This window comes from Camelina sativa, chromosome 7 (assembly GCF_000633955.1).
Source record: "Camelina sativa cultivar DH55 chromosome 7, Cs, whole genome shotgun sequence".
In the NCBI taxonomy this organism is placed as follows: Eukaryota; Viridiplantae; Streptophyta; class Magnoliopsida; order Brassicales; family Brassicaceae; genus Camelina; species Camelina sativa.
The window spans coordinates 1,844,746-1,867,074 of NC_025691.1; the positions used below are offsets into that span (position 1 = coordinate 1,844,746).

Below are 22,329 nucleotides of genomic sequence, written 5' to 3' on the forward strand. Positions count from 1 at the left end.
ACAGACAACAAATCTAGCTAGTACTAGTAGCTAAATAATTCAAACATGGGTGAAGAGTTTCACTTCTTTATAATTGGAATGATCGAAGACACCGTCTGGATAAGTCTTTGTTCATGTCTTACCCTAAAAATTTCCTCCTTAACAAGGTTTCTGCATACGTTCTTGTTGTTGCTTCTTCCTGCTTCCAAACTCTCGTTCCAGTTCAAAGATTATAATTTCATATCCTTCTGACACCGCTTTTAGCCCGATATACATATAATCAGATTGTATGTTTTTAGTTTATTCTTATAGGGTTTATTTTAAGAAGGCCCATTTACGAAAGTGAGCTATGGACTTAGTCAGTAGTATGCGTAGCTATAAAACCGCTATACCCCTTCATTTTTTTTTATTGACATCATAAACCCTAATTCTCACTCTCTATCGTCTTCCTTTTTTGTTTCCGGCTGGCTCTTTCTCCTGTCAAAACACCATGTTTATGAGTCAATTTCGTAGCTGTAAGCCTTTGATTAACTCTCGTCTGCCTTTGTTCCGCCCCTTTCTCTCTAAATGTTTCGATCAGTCCTTCAGTACCATGGCTGATACCGAAGACCTTGGTAATTTTAGAATTGTTTTATCTATCTCTCTTTTTTTTTTTGTTGAAGAAATTGCAAATATACTACTGTGTTTCGATTCCTAAATCGTCCTTGTGCTTTAGTCACGGTGAAGCACGATCAATGATAATTTTTATCTCTGATAGCAACTATGACGACGCTGACAAAGAGTTTAGGAGTTGGAATCAGGTTGTCCTTTGGGCAAAACTATCTGCCGAGGGGAAGCCTATCCCCCAGACCAGAAGAACCTCTAAGCGTTGTTGAATGAGACCCAAAACATACTCTTTGGTTCTCGATAGCTAATTAATGTAGTTTGTTTTTAATGTCGTTTGTGTGTGTATGAAAAACATCGACTTTTTATCAATGATTATGCTGAGGTTTTATTTCGTCCTAAAATGCATTTCTTCACTAAGGGCACAGCAACTGTTACTGTGCATTTCTTCACTATGGTTTCTTCACTAGGGGCACAGCATTTCTTCACTAAGGGCATTTCTTCGTCCTAAAATGCATTTCTTCACTAAGGGCACAGCAACTGTTACTAATTTTTTCGCAACCATAATATTGGCAAATCTGTGAATTGATTCTTTTAAAAGCAAATTCACTTTCACCTGCACCCATAAAACAAAAACACTCAGATGTTACGATCGATGCAAAGAGCATAGACAAAACACTCAGATGTTACTGGACAGCTGTCCAACAAATAAGTTAATGTGCAAAGTCAATTATCCTGATTGTTACTGAGTTTGTCTAGCGTTTGTTTGGACAGCTGTCCAGTAACAGCCGATATCTGATTATTTTTACCTTTGCTGCCATGTATTCGTAGCTAGTAGCTAGTATACGATAGTTTAAACATTCAAAGCTTTCCGACGATCTTTCCTACTCATAAGAAGAAAGTTAATTTCGTTAAAAGTTAAATGAGTCAGTACAAATTAGCTTATTGATAACTCTCCGAATCAAACTCTACCAACTTCATCATATTTTTGGGACAAGAAATTAATAAAGTGATTATTTAAACGGACAACAAATCTAGCTAGTCACTACGTACTAGCTATATATTTCGAACAAGGGTGAAAGAATTCTCACTTCTTTATAATTGGAATGATCGTAAACACCGTCTGGACAAGAGTCATCAGCAATAGACACGTAGCGGCTGCGGTAGCTGTCCCTGTCCACAGGTCGCTGCAATACACGCGCCTGAGGATGGCGTGTGACTTATTGCATTTGTTGTTGTAGTGTTCCATTACTTCCGTTGCGATATCACAATAGTAAGAGCCATCATGCATGACTCCTAGACAGAGCTTGTTCACCATCTTAGCCACCGTACGATGTTGCCCAAGCCAATTGTTTATTATCCCTTACAATAACCAAAACCATAATGAATCAATCGATACTCAAGAGAAATATTAATAGGTCAAGCTACTAATTAAGTACACAAAGTGTGAAGATACAAACACAAATAGACAAGAGAAATATTAATAGGTCAATCTACTAATTAAGTACCTTTCTCGACAAGCAAGTCGACGTCCTTCTCGGTGTCGATGAGGAAATCCAAGAACATGACGTAGTTACATACGTGGGCGTTGAACGGGTAATGGCACTGCTCAAGTGCCATTATGTTTCTAAGTATCATCTCTGCATCGTCATCAGCTAAAAAACATGGTATACTCAAAACACCATTGCTGAATTTCACCTCGACCGACAGCTCGTCTTCCACGGCTTCAAATTTCACTCCCCCGTTATCTAGCTTATCCGCATTATACATTTCATACATAGGCCTGAAGATCCCATAACCATGCTCTGGAACTGTCTCCACCCTCACACACCTTGCCATATCAGTAAAATGTCTAAACTTTGAGTTGTTTCCAATCTTGTCTTGGACTCGAAAATGGGTGATGGTTAATTCACGGAACGTCTCGTGCGAGGAGAGTATTGAAACTATTGGATCGAAGAGTTTCTCGAGGATAAAGTAAGGAAGCTGGTTCTCGAGCAAGATGAGATCTCCAGTGACTGTGTGTACAAGACAAGGCTCGTCCATAAGAGGATCCCCTATTTTCTCTGGTCCTTTTACGTAAAACCTCAAAAAGAGCTCTAGTATGAAAACAGAGTCGTGCAAGATCATGTCCACGAAATCTAGAGATGGAATCCAAGCCGTTGATTCAGAGTAGCTTGCCCTGATAAGATCTTCGTCTTCTTCTATTATCTTCCTGAATCCATCAATGACTGCTTTCTTCCCTTCAACCCTTCGTGAGAATTCCATCAAGTAAACTTTCTTGTGGCCCTCCATGTTCAAGTAGCCCATGAGCTTCGTGTTTGTGATATCTCCACGAGACTTGAGAGCTCGAGATATTAAAGATCGGTGAAGAGGTCCAATGAGAACCAGTTGAGGCGTGTATGCTTCCGGGCTTACTTGACGTAAGCAGTTTGGGACTCTGTAGATACAACAAAGATCAGGATTTGTAGGAAAACGCCACATCCCAGGAGCAGGTGATTTCTTCGTCGACTCATGGTTTGAGCCCGATTCAAGATCCAAGGTTCGTTCCATTTTCTTGAGAATTTTAAAGTCTCGTTTATAGTGAAAGAAAGACAACTTAAGTTCGAAATTTCCCTTGTAGTGAAAGATGGGTATAAGTAGGCCATGAGTTCATGACCATAGTTGCTTAATCCGGATTAAAATTATAAAACAGAATTGATTCGAAACCTGAATCTTATCCTAAACAGGTTAAATTATACTTACTTTTTTCCGACCAAAAAGAAAACTAGACTTGCTTTTTCTAGATTCAGAAAATTAATTTAGATTAAAGAACCGGTTAAGCCATTGTTTTTTGGTTAAAGAGAAGCAAATAAGTTAATTAAATACCGTAAAGAGGAAGGCATCAGATGCAGCTTTCGAAACCCACAGCTCAAGACTGGTATCAACAGTATTAAAAAATCAGTCATGTTCTAGCATTTTTTAATTTAATATTCGTTATCGTTTTGCTCATTGCAACTTATAATAAGAAGACATTACTCTCTTTCTTTTATTCTCTTCTGTTTTCTTGTTTTGTGAGATATAAAATAGAATTTGGCACGTTTTGAGTAAAAAAAAAGAGGCACAACTCTTTCACACGCACATTCAATGCACTAATCTCCACATATATCTTGATTAAGAAAATTTGTAGTCACAACCCACGTGCATGTACAAAATAAAGGGGGCCTTAGACGGGCTCAATTGATTTGGGCTTAGTATTGGGCTAATAATGTAAGTAAAAAAAACACGAGGGTAGTTTAGTAAAATTAACAAATTCGAAATGTGAGAGAGAGAAACTTGGGGAGTGGGGTACTGAGAGAGTGGAGGGGGTAATGGGTAAATGTGGGTGATAACCGCATCCAACCGTCACTACAAAACCCAAAGAGAAGAAGAAGAAGAAGAAGAAGAAGAGAGATCAGTGAGAGTTAGAGAGATGAGGAAAATGGAAGCGAATAATAATAATAAGAAGGAAGAGATAAAGAAAGGGCCATGGAAAGCCGAAGAAGACGAAGTATTGATCAACCATGTTAAGAGATACGGTCCTCGTGACTGGAGCTCCATTCGATCCAAAGGTCTTCTTCACCGCACTGGCAAATCTTGTCGTCTCCGTTGGGTCAATAAACTCCGTCCCAATCTCAAAAAGTACTCATCTTTCTCCTCTCTCTGCTCAATTTTGATCTTTGTTTGCTTTAAAATTTAGGGTTTTGTTTTGTTGTTTTGGGGGTTCATGGATGAAGTGGATGCAAGTTCTCGGCTGATGAAGAGAGGGTTGTGATAGAGTTGCAATCTGAGTTTGGGAACAAATGGGCTAGAATCGCTACGTATTTACCTGGAAGAACTGATAACGATGTTAAGAACTTTTGGAGTAGCAGACAAAAGAGACTCGCTAGGATTCTTCATAACTCCTCCTCTGATGCTTCCACTTCTAAGTCTTCCTCTTCTTCTTCTCATCGATGCAAGGGCAAACACGTCAAACCAATCCGTCAATCTTGCAATCCCACTCAGGTTATCTAATGATTCACAACAAAATTCACAAGTTTTTGACTTTATTTTTGGGTTTTGAGTTTTTTAACTTTGTGGTTTCAGGGTTTTGGTTTGATTGAGGAAGAAGAGATTACAGTGTCTTCTTCTTCATCGTTGATGAAGGTTCCTTATTCATCTTCTGATCAAGTTGATGATAAAGCCTTGAGATTGCCCGATTTGGGTATTAAGTTAGAGCATCAGCCTTTCACTTTTGGCACTGATCTTGTTCTAGCTGAGTTCTCTGACTCACCTAACGATGCAAATCAGCAAGCTCTTATCCCTTTCTCTCCGGAAAGCAGAGAGCTTTTGGCTAGACTTGACGACCCTTTTTACTACGATATACTTGGACCTGCTGATTCTTATGAGCCGTTGTTCGCTCTTCCTCAGCCGTTTTTTGAGCCCTCCCCTGCCCCGAGAAGATGCAGACATGTTTCAAAGGATGAAGAACCTGATGTTTTCTTAGACGATTTCCCTGCTGACATGTTTGATCAAGTTGATCCGATCCGGACTCCTTAGATTCTTCTTCTTGCTTGTAGATTGGTCTTCCTTTGTGTTGTGTTTAGGTCTAATTTGATGCGTTCTATTAACTATGAAGAACTGTTTCTAGATGTTTCAAGCAACAATCTAACTATGTAATGACAATTCTTGCTTCCTTGTTAATATGATGTATTGTTTTTTTTTATAAAATCTTATTCGATTGAATGAAAACTTTGAAACGTAATTCATACAAAAGCAGTTCAAATACAATCAAAAGTACAGAAACAGAGGACACTGAAGACAAATTGACTAAACCGGTGATTGGCTTATGACTGGGCAGGATCATGACTGAACCTAATTCCAGCTTTACCATGACTCAAAACCACCTCATACTCCCCAGCTTTAGCAGACCCATCTTTACTTGAAATCTCTCTTCTCAATTCAACATAAGCACAGTAGTCTACTTCATACACAGTTGTATCTTTATAGAACGTTGAAAATGTAGTTCCAACTCCTTCCCCTGAAAATTTCAAAAGAGGTTTAGAAGGTAACAACATTGAAACTGCACATAGTTCATCAGAGAAGGGAACTGATTAACATCTGACTGAGTTAAGACGGATTGAAATTGATCAATACAAGAGTTATTTTACAGATACACAACAAGTTAAAAACAAATCGATGTGGAAACTAAAAGTCAGAGACTTGCATACCGTGAGTGACTAAGAGCAAATTCTCTGAAGGATACTTATCAGCAAGAGCTTTTACAACTTTAACATATCGATCTCTGCAGCCTTCAACAGACTCTTCCCATTTTGGCAACTGAACAGAAGGAAACCAAGGATCAAGTTTTTGACCAACGTATAAAAAAAGAAACCAATGCAAAAAAAATCAAAACTTGAAAAGGTCCTAAGAGAGAGTAAAAAAGCACCTCTTTATAAACCATATCCACATTATGATCCACCATTCCCTCAGGAAACATAGCTTCAAGATCTGAAATACTAAAGTCAAAGTTTCCATCTTTAGGAGCAAACTCACGCCTTATAGCCACTGCGTTCAGCATCTCACACAAACCAAGCTCAATAGAAACCTGAGAAAGAAGCAAACATAATAAACATCTCAGCTGATTTGATCTTATACTACTAGTACAACAGAGAACGATCATGGTTACCGCAGTTCGATTCAACTTCCTAGACTACAAAAATTTGAAACTCAACAAAAAAAAAATGAAGACTTTTGTGGTTTATTAAGATGATCTGACCTTGAGGTTAGATGTATCAATGGAAGGGACGTCTTGGGAAGACATGGCGTTGGGATCGACAATGTCTGCGGAGAGAGCAGCGACGACTTCAGAAGCAGTCTGGACGCATCGGAGAAAAGGGGAGACGAAGACGCGGTGAATCGGGAACGCGATCTGAGATCGGATCCTTTGACCGGTACGAAACGCTCGAATCATACCGTCTTGAACGAGAGGAGGATCCCAAGGTCTCTCGGCTGTTGAAACCCAGAGTGGCTCGAAATTGTCGATTCGATCACCGTGACGCATCACAAAGATGTTTTGGTAGCTGCCATCATCAACGTTAGATTTGGGAGACTCCATTGTTTTTGTTTCTTCTTCTTTCTCTTCGGTTTAATGCGACTGTTATGGATTCGTATTTATAAGGGGAATTATATTTTTTTTTCCTTTTTAATGTTTGTGGATATGTCATAACTCATAACATTAATAAGTGCCACTCCTAGTAAATTGTTGAGAAATACCCTTAAATTAATTGTTTTTTATAACAACTGTGATCTTTTTCAAAAGACTAGGAAACTGCAAAGGTTTTTTCTCATTCGAGAATATGATGTGTTCATAGCACCATTACACAATAATATTTTTTTTTTTTTTTTGTATTGGAAAAAGTGCTATAAACATTTTGTTGTTGTAAATGCAAATTGTATTACCGCACTAAACAAAAGCAGGATATAGTATACAATATGACTTGGAAAACTACTTATTTGATACTTTGTCTCTATCGATGAACTTACACATATACTGATATACATATGTCGACATCGTATTAACGACTAGTCATTCATTTTTTAGAAGAAGATAATATATATTTGTGAACAAAACGAAGATAATATATATTGTTAGCTTTTGTTTTAGAAAGAAAGATTGGGTAAACAAAAAAGAAGAAGCAAATACATGTATAGGTGTGTGGTGAACTGGTGATGAATTGAATGACGTGACAAAACAAGGCTCTGATCTTTCAAATAAACTAAATGGGATGATGCAATATAGTGACCCGATTACTTAACACAATCTGGATGTTAATATCTCCCTGTCATATCATATGATTTGCAACTTATTTTAACTAGTTTAATTAGAATTCGAACAATTCCTTAATGGAGGGGGTAGTTGGTCACAAACCCCACGCTAATGACTTTCGTAAAATCTTATTTAATATAGTTTGACTTGACCAATCATATTTAGAAATCATTTGTTAGATAGACAAATTCCAAAAAGTTATTCGCAAAAATAAGGATGAATTATTCTGCTTAGCGTGAAGTCATAGTAAAATACTGAGAATATGTCTTTAATTTGACGTTAAGTTTACTCGTTCAGTTAAAAAGTTTTATTGGCTTATTCAATGAAACAACACATAAGTTCCCACAAATCCATGAGTTAAAAACTAAAGGTTGAATGAATGACATCAGCCTTTTTTTCCTTGGTATGACTACAATACTGTTCTTGTTGTATGCGTAACGTTCCCATTTGTAGTGAAGGTCATGTCCTGTTAACCAGAAGTTTCTAGATAACCATATCTGGCTTTCTAGTGCCATGATCATCCGGAACACACACACAATTGAGTTAAACAGAAGTTTGGTCTGTGGTACTCAAGGAATTGTACTTGATTCCACTTTGACTAAGACTTGTAATCACCTCGAAGTCTCCTCCAGCTATAATAGATCCATCTTTACTCAAGACCTGTCTTCTCAGTTCAGCACAAGCACAATATTCTACGTCGTACACATCTACGCCTTCAAAGGTTGCAAATGTTGTCCTTCCCTGCATTTTCCCAGCAAAACATGAATTGATTGAAGAAAGGGGCTGACTAGTGACTATACTCATAAGACTCATAAGGAAACGAGGCAGAAAGAATGAGAGATTGATACGGATAAAAAGTAAAGAATGTGTAGTATACCGTGAGTGATTAAGAGCAAGTTCTCAGAAGGATACTTATCAGCAAGAGTCTTTATCAAATTAAGAAATCGATCTGTACATCCTTCCACTGGCTCTTCCCATTGCGGCATCTAAAACGACGGCGGACAGAGCAGCGATAGCTTCGGAAGCAGTCTGAACGCAGCGGACGAAAGGGGAGACGAAAACGCGGTGAATCGGAAAGTGGATCTGAGATCGAATCCGTTGACCAGTTTGAAACGCTCGAACCATACCGTCTTGAACGAGGGGAGGATCCCATGGTCTGGCGGCTGTATCGAGCCAGAGTGGATCGACTTTGTCAATGCGATCACCGTGACGCATCATCAAGATATTTTGGTAGCCATCGGGGTTTAGGTTTAGTAGCAGACTCCATTGTTGCTCTTGCTCTGATTGTTCCTGGTGTGACCTTTGAGAGTACGTTGGAAGTAATTGTATAATACATTGTCTCGTTTTTTATTTTATTTTGAGTTTTACTCGAAAAGGTTATATAATATAATATTTTTATTATTTTATCAAAAGGATCTAATCTAATTAAGCTGTAATGGACAAAACCAGCTTAACCTATTTGATTTGGTTGGCTTATAACACGATCATGGATATGGATTGGGACGTTGTGTGGTCCATGACTATAGTAACCACAAATTAAGGATTTCAATAAAAAGACTGAATCGAGACGGCTAACTTCGGTTTAATCCGGTTCGGCGTGACTGGTGTTTTTCCTTTTTACAACAAGTCAACAAATAAGAACGTTATATGAACGGTAACTTTTTTAAAACGGTGTAACAGTGTATGTATGTAACGGTAGTATTTTTGTAAATTAAAAGATCAAATTTAATTAATTAACCCCTTACCTCTTCTCTTTAAATACGGTTCTCGTATTCTCGATATCAAAGTTAGGAGAAAGGAAAAAAAAACCCTAAAACGATCTAGAATCATCTCTCTCTCTTACTCGAGTCCTAAGTTCCTCTGTTTCTAAATACATAGTTTCTTCATCATCATGGCTGCGGTGGTATTATTTCTGGATGGTTCGTGAATATGCTAAGCTTCGGTCCGATCTATCAACGCTCTCATAGGTTCGTTCTCTCTCTATCTTTATCTCTCTCACCGTAGTATCTAATTCAACTGCTGGAGTCTATAGCTTAGGGTCTCTGTTCATTCTTTCTGACTTTTTTTTGTTTTGTTTATTCTCATGGTTTCAGATCGGGTGCAAGCAAGCTAGCTACTAAAGGTCTCGCCTTGATCAAATTACGTCACCGTTCTCGGGTCTGGTCTCCGGTTCAAGTTGGATCTTTAACTATAGAATTTCAAAATTCGTTTATATATTATCATGCGTGTGATCGATTATAAATTTGCAATATGGAATTTTATTTTGTAGGTTGCAATATACAAGTCAATAAACTGGGTTGGTTTCCTCTGTTTCCATAATTTGATTGAGGTATGTTTGACTCTCTCACCAATTCTCTACTAAACTACTACTGATGATTTTCTCTAGTCAATAATAGGATGAACTATGTATGTATTTTGTATCGACTTGTGTGCTTATTGTCTGTAGGTTATATTGATGTTGATATATGTATATGAATGAGTATATAGGATGTAATATGTGTTGACGTGTTATATCAGTAGGCTAGTAGAAATAATAAATAATGATGATGATGTGTAAATGAAGAATTGTTTTTTTTATATATTTCTTTGGATTTCAGTTTTGGTATATGCTTTTTAAACTTGATGTAATATACTATTACTATCAAAACATCTATTTATTTACGCATCTCATGGAAAATTTGCAGGTCTATTTGGATTTGGATGCGCGTAAAGACTAAAGAGTGCTTCGGGTTTTCTCATTCGCTCTACTTGATTCAGGTAAGTCACACAACATTCACAATGCATAATATTTGAATTATATAATAATTAAGGAAATAAATACCAAAATTATTCATAAATTTTAAAAAAATACAAAAAAATCATTCATTAATTAAAATATGATCTTATATAGTCGGGTAGTAAAAGAATTTTAAGTGTTAAATTACAATAGAATGAAGAATAATCGAGCTTGATTCGTTATTGCATCGTATTTGGTTTGTAAGTTTGACATCACTTGTTCAATCTTTTTTCAAGTTAATGTAATTTTAACCCTTAACATCTAACCCTTAATGTTTAATGTAATCTTAACACTTAACACTTAAAAACCAAAATGCATCACTTGTTTAATCTTTTTTCAAGTTAATGTAATTTTAACAATTAAATATCTTAATATTAATTTCATAAAAGGAAGAAAACTACTATTCTAAACAAAATAAATTAATGCAAAATTTACTCACTAATAATAAAATATATAAACTTAGACTGTCAGATTAATAAAAGAAATTTGATTATTAAATTGCAATACAATGAAAAATAATCGAGCTTGGTGTCCTATCCATTGCATCGTCTTTAGTTCGTAAGTTTGGCATCACTTGTTCAATCTTTTTTCAAGTTAAAGTAATTTAACACTTAAATATCTTAATATTAATTTCATAAAAGGAAAAAAACTAATGTATATATTATATTCTAAACAAAATAAATTAATACAAAATTAACTCAATAATAATGAAATATATAAACTTAGATGGTTGGGATTAATAAAAGAAATTTGATTATTAAATTGCAATACAATGAAGAATAAACGAGCTTGGTGTCCTCTCCATTGCATCGTCTTTGGTTCATAAGTTTGACATCACTTGTTCAATCTTTTTTCAAGTTAATGTAATTTTAACACTTAAATATCTTAATATTAATTTCATAAAGGAAAGAAAACTACTATATATATAATATTCTAAACAAAATAAATTAATACACAATTTACTCACTAATAATAAAATATATAAACTTAGATGGTCGGATTAATAAAAGAAATTTGAGTGTTAAATTGCAATACAATGAAGAATAATCGAGCTTGGTGTCCTATCCATTGCATCGTCTTTGGTTCGTAAGTTTGGCATCACTTGTTCAATCTTTTTTCAAGTTAATGTAATTTTAACACTTAAATATCTTAATATTAATTTCATAAAAGGAAGAAAACTACTATATATATAATATTCTAAACAAAATAAATTAATATAAAATTTACTAATAATAAAATATATAAACTTAGATGGTCGGGTTAATAAAAGAATTTTGATTGTTAAATTGCAATACAATGAAGAATAACTGAGTTTGGTGTCCTATCCATTGCATCGTCTTTGGTTCGTAAGTTTGGCATCACTTGTTCAATCTTTTTTCAAGTTAATGTAATTTTAACACTTAAATATCTTAATATTAATTTCATAAAAGGAAGAAAACTACTATATATATAATATTCTAAACAAAAAAAATTTACTCACTAATAATAAAATATATAAACTTAGATGGTTGGGATTAATAAAAGAAATATGATTATTAAATTGCAATACAATGAAGAATAATCGAGCTTGGTGTCCTATCCATTGCATCGTCTTTGGTTCGTAAGTTTGGCATCACTTGTTCAATCTTTTTTCAAGTTAATGTAATTTTAACACTTAAATATCTTAATATTAATTTCATAAAAGGAAAAAAACTACTGTATATATTATATTCTAAACAAAATAAATTAATACACAATTTACTCACTAATAATAAAATATATAAACTTAGATGGTCTGATTAATAAAAGAAATTTGAGTGTTAAATTGCAATACAATGAAGAATAACCGAGTTTGGTGTCTTTGGTTCGTAAGTTTGGCATCACTTTTTCAATCTTTTTTCAAGTTAATATAATTTTAACACTTAAATATCTTAATATTAATTTCATAAAAGGAAGAAAACTACTATATATATAATATTCTAAACAAAATAAGTTAATATAAATTTTACTACTAATAAAATATATAAACTTAGATGGTCGGGTTAATAAAAGAAATTTGATTGTTAAATTGCAATACAATGAAGAATAATCGAGCTTGGTGTCATATCCATTGCATTGTCTTTGGTTCGTAAGTTTGGCATCACTTGTTCAATCTTTTTTCAAGTTAATGTAATTTTAACAATTAAATATTTTAATATTAATCTCATAAAAGGAAAAAAAACTACTATATATATAATATTCTAAGCAAAATAAATTAATGCAAAATTTACTTACTAATAATAAAATATATAAACTTAGATGGTTGGGATACTTTCTAAACATCATAATACTTTCTTTTTTTGGTCAACATTGTAACATCATCATATAAGCGTATACAGTAAAACTTCTATAAATTAATAATGTTGGGAGCAAGATATTTTATTAATTTATAGTGATATTAATTTATAGATATATTTTTAATTGTTTTTTTTAAATTATGAATTGGAACAATTATAGCAAAATAAGATTAAACTTTCGGATGTTATAAATTTTATGGTTTAGGAATTGAACTTGTAATATTTATAAAGCATTATTGACAATAAATTACAAATACTATAAACAAATTGACTTATACACATGACATACATAAATTCAAATTTATGAATAATAATAATATTAATTCTCATATTTTAATAATCTGTCTAATTATCAAATTGTAAATGATGCATATCTAAAAATTAAAACTTTAAAATTTAATTATTTGTATGACATGTTATAAAATATTTTAAAGATATCATTATAGTTTGAAAATACAACATTACAAATGTTCTATATCAGTATATATATATATATATATAAAATTTACATGATTATTAATTTATGATATTATTGGGACCATATTTTACATTGAGATTTCAAAAAAATTATTATCTTATTATCTTATCGAATATTGTTAATTTTTACACTGGCCCGACTTGGGACCAGCAAAATTTATTAATTTATAGAGTATTAATTTATAGAGGTTTTACTGTATATTGAATAAAAAAGAGTGAAACCAAAAATGTTCACAAACAAACCAGCTAAACCGGAGATTGGCTTACAACATGATCATGGATTGGGCAGTTGTTGTCCTTGTAAGACACTCCATGACTAGTAACCACCTCAAATTTGGCAAACCCATCATCATCACTATTCAAAATCTGCCTTCTCATTTCAACAGAACCACAATAATCTACCATGTACTTAGTTGCATCTTTGAAGTAGTTGTAAAGTGCAACACTTACTCCTCCCCCTGCAATTAATTTTCCACCCACAAAGATTAGAAAAAAGTCAGTTTTGATTTAAAACTAAACAAAGAAAAAAAAACCTGTTTTTGCTTACAATGAGTGACAATGAGCAAGTTCTCAGAAGGGTACTTATCAGCGAGAGCCTTCACTGTATCAAAATATCGATCCTTGAACCCTTGTGAAGATTCTCCCCATTGTGGCAACTAAGGAATTCAGAAATATATAAATTAAGTTTATATATATCTCGTCACACAAAATAAAATATATAGAAAGAAAAAATATATCACCTCTTTATAAACCATATCCACATTAGACTCCACTGTTCCCTTAGGAAACATAGCTTCAAGATCTGAAATCTTGAAATCAAATTTCCCATCTTCGGGAACAACTTCAATCTCCATACAGCTTGTGTTCAGTACCTCACACAATCCAAATTCAATTGATACCTGAAGCAGAGGAAACAAGGCATATAATAAGCACAAAGCATCTCTTTTTCTAGCATAAACCATAAAACCATGCACTAGACTACAAACTTAGGTCTGGTCCTTTCAACAAATATATAGAGCGATATTTTGACTGACCTTGAGCTTAGCGTTGTCCATGCAAAGGACGTCTTTAGACGACATGGCTTTGGGATCTAAATCGACGGCAGAGAGAGCGGCAACGACTTCGGAAGCGGTCTGGATGCAGCGTAGGAAAGGGGAGACGAAGACACGGTGAATCGGAAACCCAATCTGAGACCGGATTCTCTGACCGGTTCTAAAGGCACGATCCATACCGTCCTGAGCAAGCGGTGTATCCCACGGTCTCTCAGCTTTTGAAGTCCAGAGTGACTCGAAACGGTCGAGTCGATCACCGTGACGCATCACGATGACATTTTGGTGGCTATAGGTGTTTAATGATTTAGCAGACTCCATTGTTCTTTCTCTGTGTGGCCTTTGGCAGTAGAAATGGGATGTATTTATATACATAAAGATGCAAGAAGAGTATTTGAGTTCCTTCTGTTTTACGTTAAACTTGTTAAGGAAGTGCAATGGGATATCTTTTTCCACACTAGGAAATTGCGAGGAAGCTAGCTTATAACACAAGAAAGTTACTAAGTTTATTCTTAAACACACGACTCGCTCGTTGACTTGATAGTACTAGGAACTTTACATCTATAAAAAATCCAACATGATAAGAAACCACTACGAATGATCCGATATAATAGATACAAAAACATCAATTGAACTCCTAACTAAAACCTTTTACAGCGTTAAGCATGAACATAATACTACATTCTAACGGCTAATAATGGGATTATATTTAACAAAGTTAACCTATTGTTTTGTTGTTAGATTTTGACAATTTACAGAATTAAGCTATATGGTTCACCTTTTGGATGATTTATTAGTTTATTTTTACTTTAGAATATAAAAGGTCCACTAGTAAATCTCTTCTTACTAAATGTAATAAATGCATAACCAAAGGACCAATATGTAAAAACTAGTCCAAACAGTCTAAATGCTGTTATTAACCCTTAAAATTTTGGTTTTACTGCATCTAGAGTTGGATGGATAAAACAAGGGACTAAAGCGAGTGGAGGTGATGAACTGATGATTAATGGAGTGACGAAGCAAGCCTGTGGTCATTGTATAAAAAGTATAAATAAAATATTGCTGGATTATTATTAATAATACTTGATCGTTAAACTACTCCGGACCGACGTACTATTTCTTCTTCGGAACTATCATATTGTGCCAGTTCCCCATCGATCTTTGCTTTCTTACTAGTTCTTCTTCGGACTTATATCTTCCGATTATTTCCCCCGAATCCATACTTCTCCGCCTATTTCCCCATCAAACTTAAACTTCTCATCAAATTTCTCATCGTTTTGGTTATAACGGTTTACTGTTTTGATTAACCAACCACAAACCTTATTAACCAAATTAAACCCTATTAAACCGGATTACTAACCGATTATAACCTGATTACATAACTAAACCTATCTTTAACCTAACCGATGCGATCCGATCTCATCTCATCCCCTGAAACCATGGTTGAGTCGGCGAACACTGTTGGAATCCCTGTGAACCAGACAGCGTTGTTGAAAGATGAGCTCGATATCGTGATTTCGACTATCAGAAACCTCGATTTCCTCGAGATGTGGAGACCATTCCTTCAGCCTTACCAAAAGCTTCTTGTATCTCCTTTACGGATTCTGCTTGTCGCTGCTTTGGATACAAGATGTCTAAGAAGAAGTATATATTCACCATTGATGACGATTGCTACGTAAGTTACTCCAGAATTTGATTTTGATTTTGAGATTTTTGTCAATTTTGTTTTCAAATCTGTTTTTTTTTTTTTTTTTTTGGTCGTTGCTTTAAATTTTTTAGATTTGCTTAGAGAATTAAGTAACTGAGTCACTGAATTTGACGGATCTTATTGTTCGAATAGGCAATTCAATGTTTTTGTTCCAGATCTGGTTGGTGAGTTTCAATCTGTTTTCACTTAGTGTCACCCAACCATGTTCTCTAGTGTTGACGACATTGTTGTTGAGCTGATATCTCTGTGTTATTATAGCTACCTTTACGATATGGGGGTTGGACGTCATTGTTCTTTACTTATATTTTTTTTTTTTTACCTTTTTTGAGATTTGTGGGTCATATCAAAGGATGAGTCTTAATTACGCATGTGTTTAGTTTTAATTTATATGTTTTCTTTAATGTTATATAGGTTGCTAAGATTCAGAGACATTGCTCATGATTTTGAGAGAGAGGGATTTCTTTTTCAATTTCGATTTTTAGGGTTCATAGTAGCAAATTTGGGGGTTATCATTCTAAAATAGAAGAAGAAGTCGGGTCGGATTGTATATATTACCCGGGTTCTAAATTGATTTTATACCCGGTTTAAACTCAAAACCGTGTAAACCCAATTCAATGGGGAAATAGGCAGAAAAGTATGGATTCGGAGGGAAATAGTCGGAGGATATAAGTCCGAAAGAGAACTAGTAAAAAAACAAAAATCGATAGAGAACTGGCACGATATGATAGTTATGAGAGGGAAATAGTATGTCGGTCCTAGATTATATATATTCTTTATTTACTGGATTCGAGTTTGAAGTTTGAACTTGGAAAAGTGGGTAAATTTACACCTTGTAGAAACACTATACAAATATTGATGACATTACTGCTACATAGTTGACTAATTTATCCGTCTTTTGCTCAATTTATTAACCTAAAAATAGATGAGTTATTAAATAATGAAAGGGTTAGTATTTTTAAAAATAATAATTACGTTGATAATTCTGATTTTAATTTCCACCTTTACAAGTAGGTGAGGCTACCCACTAATCTTATTACAAAAAGAGTCCACAAGTGAATTAAACAGAAGAAAAAAATAAAGGCCGTAAGAACGAACTCACATCAGTGACAACAAATAAGGCGGCTTGGATCAGAACTAGTCTGGTTAGCATTTTATACTGCCGCCAGAGAACCGAATCTGAAGCTGAAGCTGAAGTTGGGAGTTGAATTGAAAGCACGAGACAGAGTATTCACAAGTCCAGCAGCGCAATGAAGCCAAAGAAACGAATCATTCCCAGTTCTACATCATCACAGTACAGTGAGAGAGTAAGAAGGTGAAGGTGAAGATACTAAGTGACACCATTTATCTAAGTCTAGAACCTCGAAACTTCACGAGTTCAGATCACCAGATCTTTATTAACCAGGATTTCAAAATACAGTGTTTAGACGCAAATGGCAAATCATTAACCAGAAGGATTGATATCATATCATATCAATTCATATATCCCTAACAATCTGAATCTAAGACACCAATTTTGTTAATGGAAATTCATATATACTTCATGGAAATCCCACTTCTCATGCGAATTTGCACTCATGTATATATACAATTTTGTTGTGCTGTGAAAAGCCAGTAACGTACACAAGATAACCAAGGAGAAAGTCTAACTCAAGATGACAAACAACATTGAATCACAACCTTTTTATACCTCAATCTGTGCATAAAGACTTCTTCGACCGACGCCCTCTATCTAGTTCCCGTCGACGCCAATTCAACAAGATTAACTTCACATCATCATCCTCAATCAGTCCTACACAGTGTATTCAGAGAAGATTACATTTTGTCCCACTTATACAACAAACAAACATACAAGGATTTCAAACCCAGTCGGATCCATTTCAAATGTTAATACCTTTCAAGCATGTTCTGAGACCTTGTAAGCGTCTGAAGAAACGTTACCCATCCACAAACCTGGGAAAAGAACCTGAAAAAAACAAACACAAGCCACAATTTTGTTTGTTAGGTCATGTTGAGTGGAGATTCATGGAGAGAGATGTGTGAAATCAATCTTACATCGAGCTGCTTCTGAACGTTCTTGGCTCTCTTCTTTGGTCTTCTGCTAGGTTTTGATCCAGTCAACGCGTAGATATCTTCATCTATCTCCAGCTTCGAAAGCGAGATCGATAACCTCGGTTTCTTCTCCTTTCTCTCCGTCGTCGTCGTCGCCGCCATCTTAGCATCTACGCCGTTCCTGGATCGAATCGACTCAGTTCTAACCTTTCTAAGAGTTTTATTCTCCGGTAATGAACCGTTACAGCTCTTCAATATCCCACCGGCGTGTCCAATTGAACGCTTCTTCGTCGGCGGTGGTTTCCTCGGCCTCAGATTCCAAGTCTTGGGACCAAACTCGTCTGCTTCTTGGCCACAACCATCGGAGATCCGTTCACTATCAGCATCGATCGCCGGACCAGCTGAATCATCAGCCGCATGGACGGCGGGAGGGTTATTATTATCACTCGAGACGGCGGTGGTGGCGACATCAGCTGTATCTTCGTTGTTCTTGGTGCGGATCCGGATAAAGATCTTCGATCTACCGTCCGGCGTCGTTGACTTCGTCCCGGATCGATCTGCGGCGGAATCGCTCTTCTTCTTCTTCTTATCCGGTCTCAATTCGAAAGACGAAGAACCGGAAGCTTCGTTTACATCATCAGTCACCAAACTCCCTTTCCCAGGGTTAGGTTCACGAAGCGGAGATCTACTCGATGCTTTGCGGAGCCTATGTGTATTGGCGTGATTCATAGCCCATCTGAGATCAGATAACGGAAAGTTATGAAGCGGATGAGACTTCACCGGCGAAGAAGAAGCTGCTGCTGCTGCTCCAATCTGTTGCTGCTGCCGTCTGGAGGTTTCAGTGACGGTCACCACCGGCGGCTGTGGCGGTGGCGGCGCATCAGAGCCATGGATCGGTGGAGGAAACGCCATGGATTGACGGAACATCTATAATTCAATCGATCGTGAGAAAGTGGAAAACCCTAATGAGATAATGAGAATTCAAAAAACACACAGAGCCAATGTTGTGGGAGAGAGAGAGAGAGAGAGAGAGAGAGAGAGAGAGAGAGAGCGGCAGTTATGTTATTTTGCTCATGAAACCTCAAACTAAACCAAAGTGTTAACAAAAAGGAAAAAAAAGGGGATAGAATGACTATGTTACCCTTCCTATATCGTCGGATTTACTGCCGCTACCACACTGAGCACAAGGGAATCCAAACGTAAGACGCACGTGACTTGCACGCACTCCAATTGCTTGCTTTACAAGACTTTAAAGCTGAAATGTGTAGTCAAAACTCTCCGCCGGACGTATATTATCAACGAAGCTCGATAAAAGTAGTCACTGGCACGTGTGCGATTTGGTCCCACGTGTGGGATTTGGTCCCACCACTACACACCGACACGTGCTGGTTGACCGGGAAGCTCAAAACCAACCAAACCAATTGCAATAAGTTAAAGTTGTCTGATTAAGAAAAAGAGTAGCTATATATACAAAAGTTAACTGTAATCTCTCACTTTCATAATCTCTCAAGAGCCCCAAAAATGGAATATACTGAGTGGTGTAGATAAGTTATTCCCACATCTAATCGGTAAACCACAAATTATCCAAAGTGCCCATCATTTCTACATCCCGCAAACAAACAAACGTTTCCATCTGCCATATCCACAAGCAGTTGTAACCATTTGGAGATTTTTGTAACTTTTTAAGTTGAAACAATAAGGTTCTTTGTGTTCTTCAGGTTCAGATATCTGAGGAACCTCAAGGGCATATTGCTCCAAGCTGCTGCAAGATCCAAAGAGTCCTTTGTTCAGTTAGGATACAGTGTATCTGGTTTTTCTGTTGGAGAAGCGTTCAAACCAATGTTTCGGGATTGCTGGATGAATCCCATATAGACGAGCTATGAAGGCCTTTTCGCTCGTAGCTACAATGCTTGCAATTGAATAGCTTTTCTCGCTCAATCCATTCTCCACAAGCCATTTATGGAATCTGAACCTTGGATTGATTCTGTTCTCCAGGTCAAAACATAGATAAGCTGGGAAAACATCTAGGTATTCCAAAGAATCTCCCATCTCGCCACAGAGGAACCTTAGCTTATCTTGTATGCTATGCGGTTTCTGGTTCAAGATCTTTGGTGCTGACCTTATCAACATACATATCTTTGACAAAACGATTCCATTGTTTACTAGGACTTGGAATCTATCTTGTAGCTCTATGGCGGTACCATGGACATGCTGTAGTACCTTCATGGTGATGCCGTTTTCGCCAAACCCTATTTCATGAAGGAAATCCAATTTTTGAACATGGTGTGTTTTGGTTCTTGAGTTTTGAAGCTCCTCCAAGCCTTCTTGATATTCTCTGTCTAAATCTTCTTCGGGATCCATCAACGAATAGCTCGCAAGTAAATGATGATTCCCATTCTTCAATCTATCAAAGATCCTTTCATGTAGATCTAATGCTCTTAGCACATAAGGCAGATTCTTCAGTTTGTTTCTACCCAAAACGTATGGGTATCTCTGAGCAACACCATCCACTTCATCCTGGCTCAATCCAAAATGCTTAAGCATTCCCGTAACTGAGATCACCGGTTTCTCAAGATCAAAATCCATAATAGCGGGATTTCGAAGAATCAAAAGAGCAACATCCTCTTTCCTGACACCAAACCTACAAAAATATTCCACCTTTCTAATCAGAGCTTCTTCAGAGTATTCCACAAAAGCTGACTTATTTCTGTACATCAACTCCCACATCTCTTCATCCTCATAACCCAAATCGTAAAAGACCCTAACTTTCCTACTAATGTCGTGCCAAGACTCAACATTTTCTTCAAAAAGATGCAATGAATCAAATTCATCGAAAAGCCTCTTCAGCTTAACAAACAAACAACGCATCTCCGAACCCAATTCACCACCTCCACATAGAGTACGAGGCATCGCTAAACAAACACCAATCACCGCAACAGAAGTGAATCCCATATCTTTAAACTTAAACAGCCTGGATTCAATCTCTCCAGGACTCTGCACAAAAACAAACCTTTCCTCTTTATACAACTTACCAAGCTTGTTCCAAGGAAACCCGAATTTAGATAAAGCACAAGCTGCATCCAACACACTCCGATCCTCATAGAAGAAAAATTTCTTCTCAGGCAAAAACTCGCTAACCTCGCTGTAATCAATGCCAATGCTCTCGAAGAAAAACTCGAATTCGTTAATAGGGTGGTAACTGAGATGCTTCCGAAGCGATTTGGAGAACGTGGGAACAGAGAAATCAAGCTTAAGGATGAGGTTTCGAATCGAAACAGAGGCGTTCGTGGCAATGTGTTCGGCGTGTGTGTAGGAGAGAGACCTGGTTGTGTGGAGGTAGTCTGTGATGGCTTGCTGGGCTTGTCCGATGGCTAGTGACTTGTACTTGGACGGCACTCTTCTATGTTTCGCCGCCGCCGTACTAAAATTGTGAGAGATCGATGCGAATTTCAATCTAACCATGAACATGGTCCAATTTGGAGGGGGATTAGGGTTTTTCTCCACCGGTGTGTGTGTTCTTTTTTTCTACACCGTGGCCGTCTATACGTTTAACATAAACTACCGGAGGACCTAGGATTTTTCAAGAAATTACTCTTTTGCCATAGGCAGTTCGAATCTTATAATAAAATTGAACCGGACCAGAATGAAAATATATAACCGGAAGAAATATACTGGTTAAGTCGAGATTGAAATGTTCTCATATTCTATTGTATCTCACTGTCCGCACTCTCTTTACATTGAACAATAGAGTGATTACAATGTTCTCATATGGCTTTGGACAAGCCCTATCAGGAAGGAGATAACCGTATGGACCAGAACAGAATCTCACAAAGTTGTTGACAAAACTACTGGGCTTCGTTTCTTTCTTTCTCTCTAGTTTATCAGTTTCACTTCTAAGAACAATTCATCTTCTTCATTTTTTTTGTCTTTTGATAAAACTCAGTAAATCACCTTTAGTGTTTTATCACATGTTGAATGCAGCAGCATCGCTTACATATATTAAGGCTATATGCCTTCTTTTATATCCGTATATACATTGTTTAACTTTTGTAGCAGAAGCTCTATATCAAAAAGAGACTAGAAGAAAAAATGTAGTCAAGAGTCGAAATTGCTAAAACAGAGCTTTTTTAGTGAAGAAAGATGAAACAAACAAACGCCAAATTACTGCATGATTTCAAATTTTCAAACACAAACCCACAGCGTTTTTATAAGAAAACAGAAGTATCATTTTAAAATTCCTGTGACCTTCTGCTACCAGTTATCACAGAATCGGTATCAGTCTTGAGACGTGTCACACACCTTGTGAGCTTCCTTCATGCTTCTTGAAACGACTAACCGCTTTTGGGGAGCTTTGAATATGTAATATATAAATTTTCAAGTGTGTAATGTGAATGTTCATGTTAACTAGAAAAAATAATTAAAATCCCCCTTACCAAGGACATTGTATCCGCAAAATCAGCAAGCAGTTATCACTAAAAGATATCATCAGGTGGGTCACAATCTACAGATGCTTTAGTTTAGTCCCAAAAAAAACGTCTTAAGAACAGTTT

General features: G+C 36.2%; 6 protein-coding genes and 1 long non-coding RNA gene across 9 annotated transcripts; 1 reads left to right on the plus strand and 6 right to left on the minus strand.

Moving 5' to 3' along the window:
* Positions 713 to 3,182, minus strand: LOC104699860 (UPF0481 protein At3g47200-like). 2 transcript variants are annotated; one of them, XM_010415253.2, is made up of 4 exons: positions 2,091 to 3,182; positions 1,674 to 1,944; positions 1,392 to 1,466; positions 713 to 1,198 (listed from the first exon to the last, which is right to left on the minus strand). In XM_010415253.2, exons 1-3 carry the CDS (start codon positions 3,130 to 3,132, stop codon positions 1,436 to 1,438), a joined length of 1,344 nt encoding a protein of 447 aa, XP_010413555.1. In that variant the 5' UTR covers positions 3,133 to 3,182; the 3' UTR covers positions 713 to 1,198; positions 1,392 to 1,435. The 2 variants fall into 2 exon arrangements, with proteins under 2 accessions (XP_010413555.1, XP_019082907.1); XM_019227362.1 differs by lacking the exons at positions 713 to 1,198; positions 1,392 to 1,466 and having other exon boundaries at positions 1,511 to 1,944.
* Positions 4,031 to 5,191, plus strand: LOC104699862 (myb-related protein 305-like). Its single transcript, XM_010415257.2, has 3 exons — positions 4,031 to 4,239; positions 4,335 to 4,602; positions 4,684 to 5,191. Exons 1-3 carry the CDS (start codon positions 4,031 to 4,033, stop codon positions 5,134 to 5,136), a joined length of 930 nt encoding a protein of 309 aa, XP_010413559.2. The 3' UTR covers positions 5,137 to 5,191.
* LOC104699863 lies at positions 5,318 to 6,748 on the minus strand. The gene is made up of 4 exons (XM_010415258.2): positions 6,356 to 6,748; positions 6,026 to 6,184; positions 5,808 to 5,916; positions 5,318 to 5,617 (listed from the first exon to the last, which is right to left on the minus strand). Exons 1-4 carry the CDS (start codon positions 6,692 to 6,694, stop codon positions 5,424 to 5,426), a joined length of 801 nt encoding a protein of 266 aa, XP_010413560.1. The 5' UTR covers positions 6,695 to 6,748; the 3' UTR covers positions 5,318 to 5,423.
* Positions 7,673 to 10,091, minus strand: LOC104704188. The gene is made up of 2 exons (XR_002032628.1): positions 8,283 to 10,091; positions 7,673 to 8,146 (listed from the first exon to the last, which is right to left on the minus strand). It is a non-coding gene; the product is annotated as an uncharacterized LOC104704188 (long non-coding RNA).
* LOC104699864 lies at positions 13,112 to 14,382 on the minus strand. The gene is made up of 4 exons (XM_010415259.2): positions 14,008 to 14,382; positions 13,714 to 13,872; positions 13,521 to 13,629; positions 13,112 to 13,431 (listed from the first exon to the last, which is right to left on the minus strand). Exons 1-4 carry the CDS (start codon positions 14,341 to 14,343, stop codon positions 13,220 to 13,222), a joined length of 816 nt encoding a protein of 271 aa, XP_010413561.1. The 5' UTR covers positions 14,344 to 14,382; the 3' UTR covers positions 13,112 to 13,219.
* Positions 16,677 to 18,849, minus strand: LOC104699865. Of its 2 annotated transcripts, none has more exons than XM_010415260.2 (4): positions 17,783 to 18,849; positions 17,622 to 17,693; positions 17,418 to 17,519; positions 16,677 to 17,008 (listed from the first exon to the last, which is right to left on the minus strand). In XM_010415260.2, exons 1-2 carry the CDS (start codon positions 18,704 to 18,706, stop codon positions 17,625 to 17,627), a joined length of 993 nt encoding a protein of 330 aa, XP_010413562.1. In that variant the 5' UTR covers positions 18,707 to 18,849; the 3' UTR covers positions 16,677 to 17,008; positions 17,418 to 17,519; positions 17,622 to 17,624. The 2 variants fall into 2 exon arrangements, with proteins under 2 accessions (XP_010413562.1, XP_010413563.1); XM_010415261.2 differs by having other exon boundaries at positions 17,408 to 17,519.
* On the minus strand, positions 19,246 to 21,338 carry LOC104699866 (transcription termination factor MTEF18, mitochondrial-like). The gene has a single exon (XM_010415262.2). It carries the CDS (start codon positions 21,245 to 21,247, stop codon positions 19,571 to 19,573), a length of 1,677 nt encoding a protein of 558 aa, XP_010413564.1. The 5' UTR covers positions 21,248 to 21,338; the 3' UTR covers positions 19,246 to 19,570.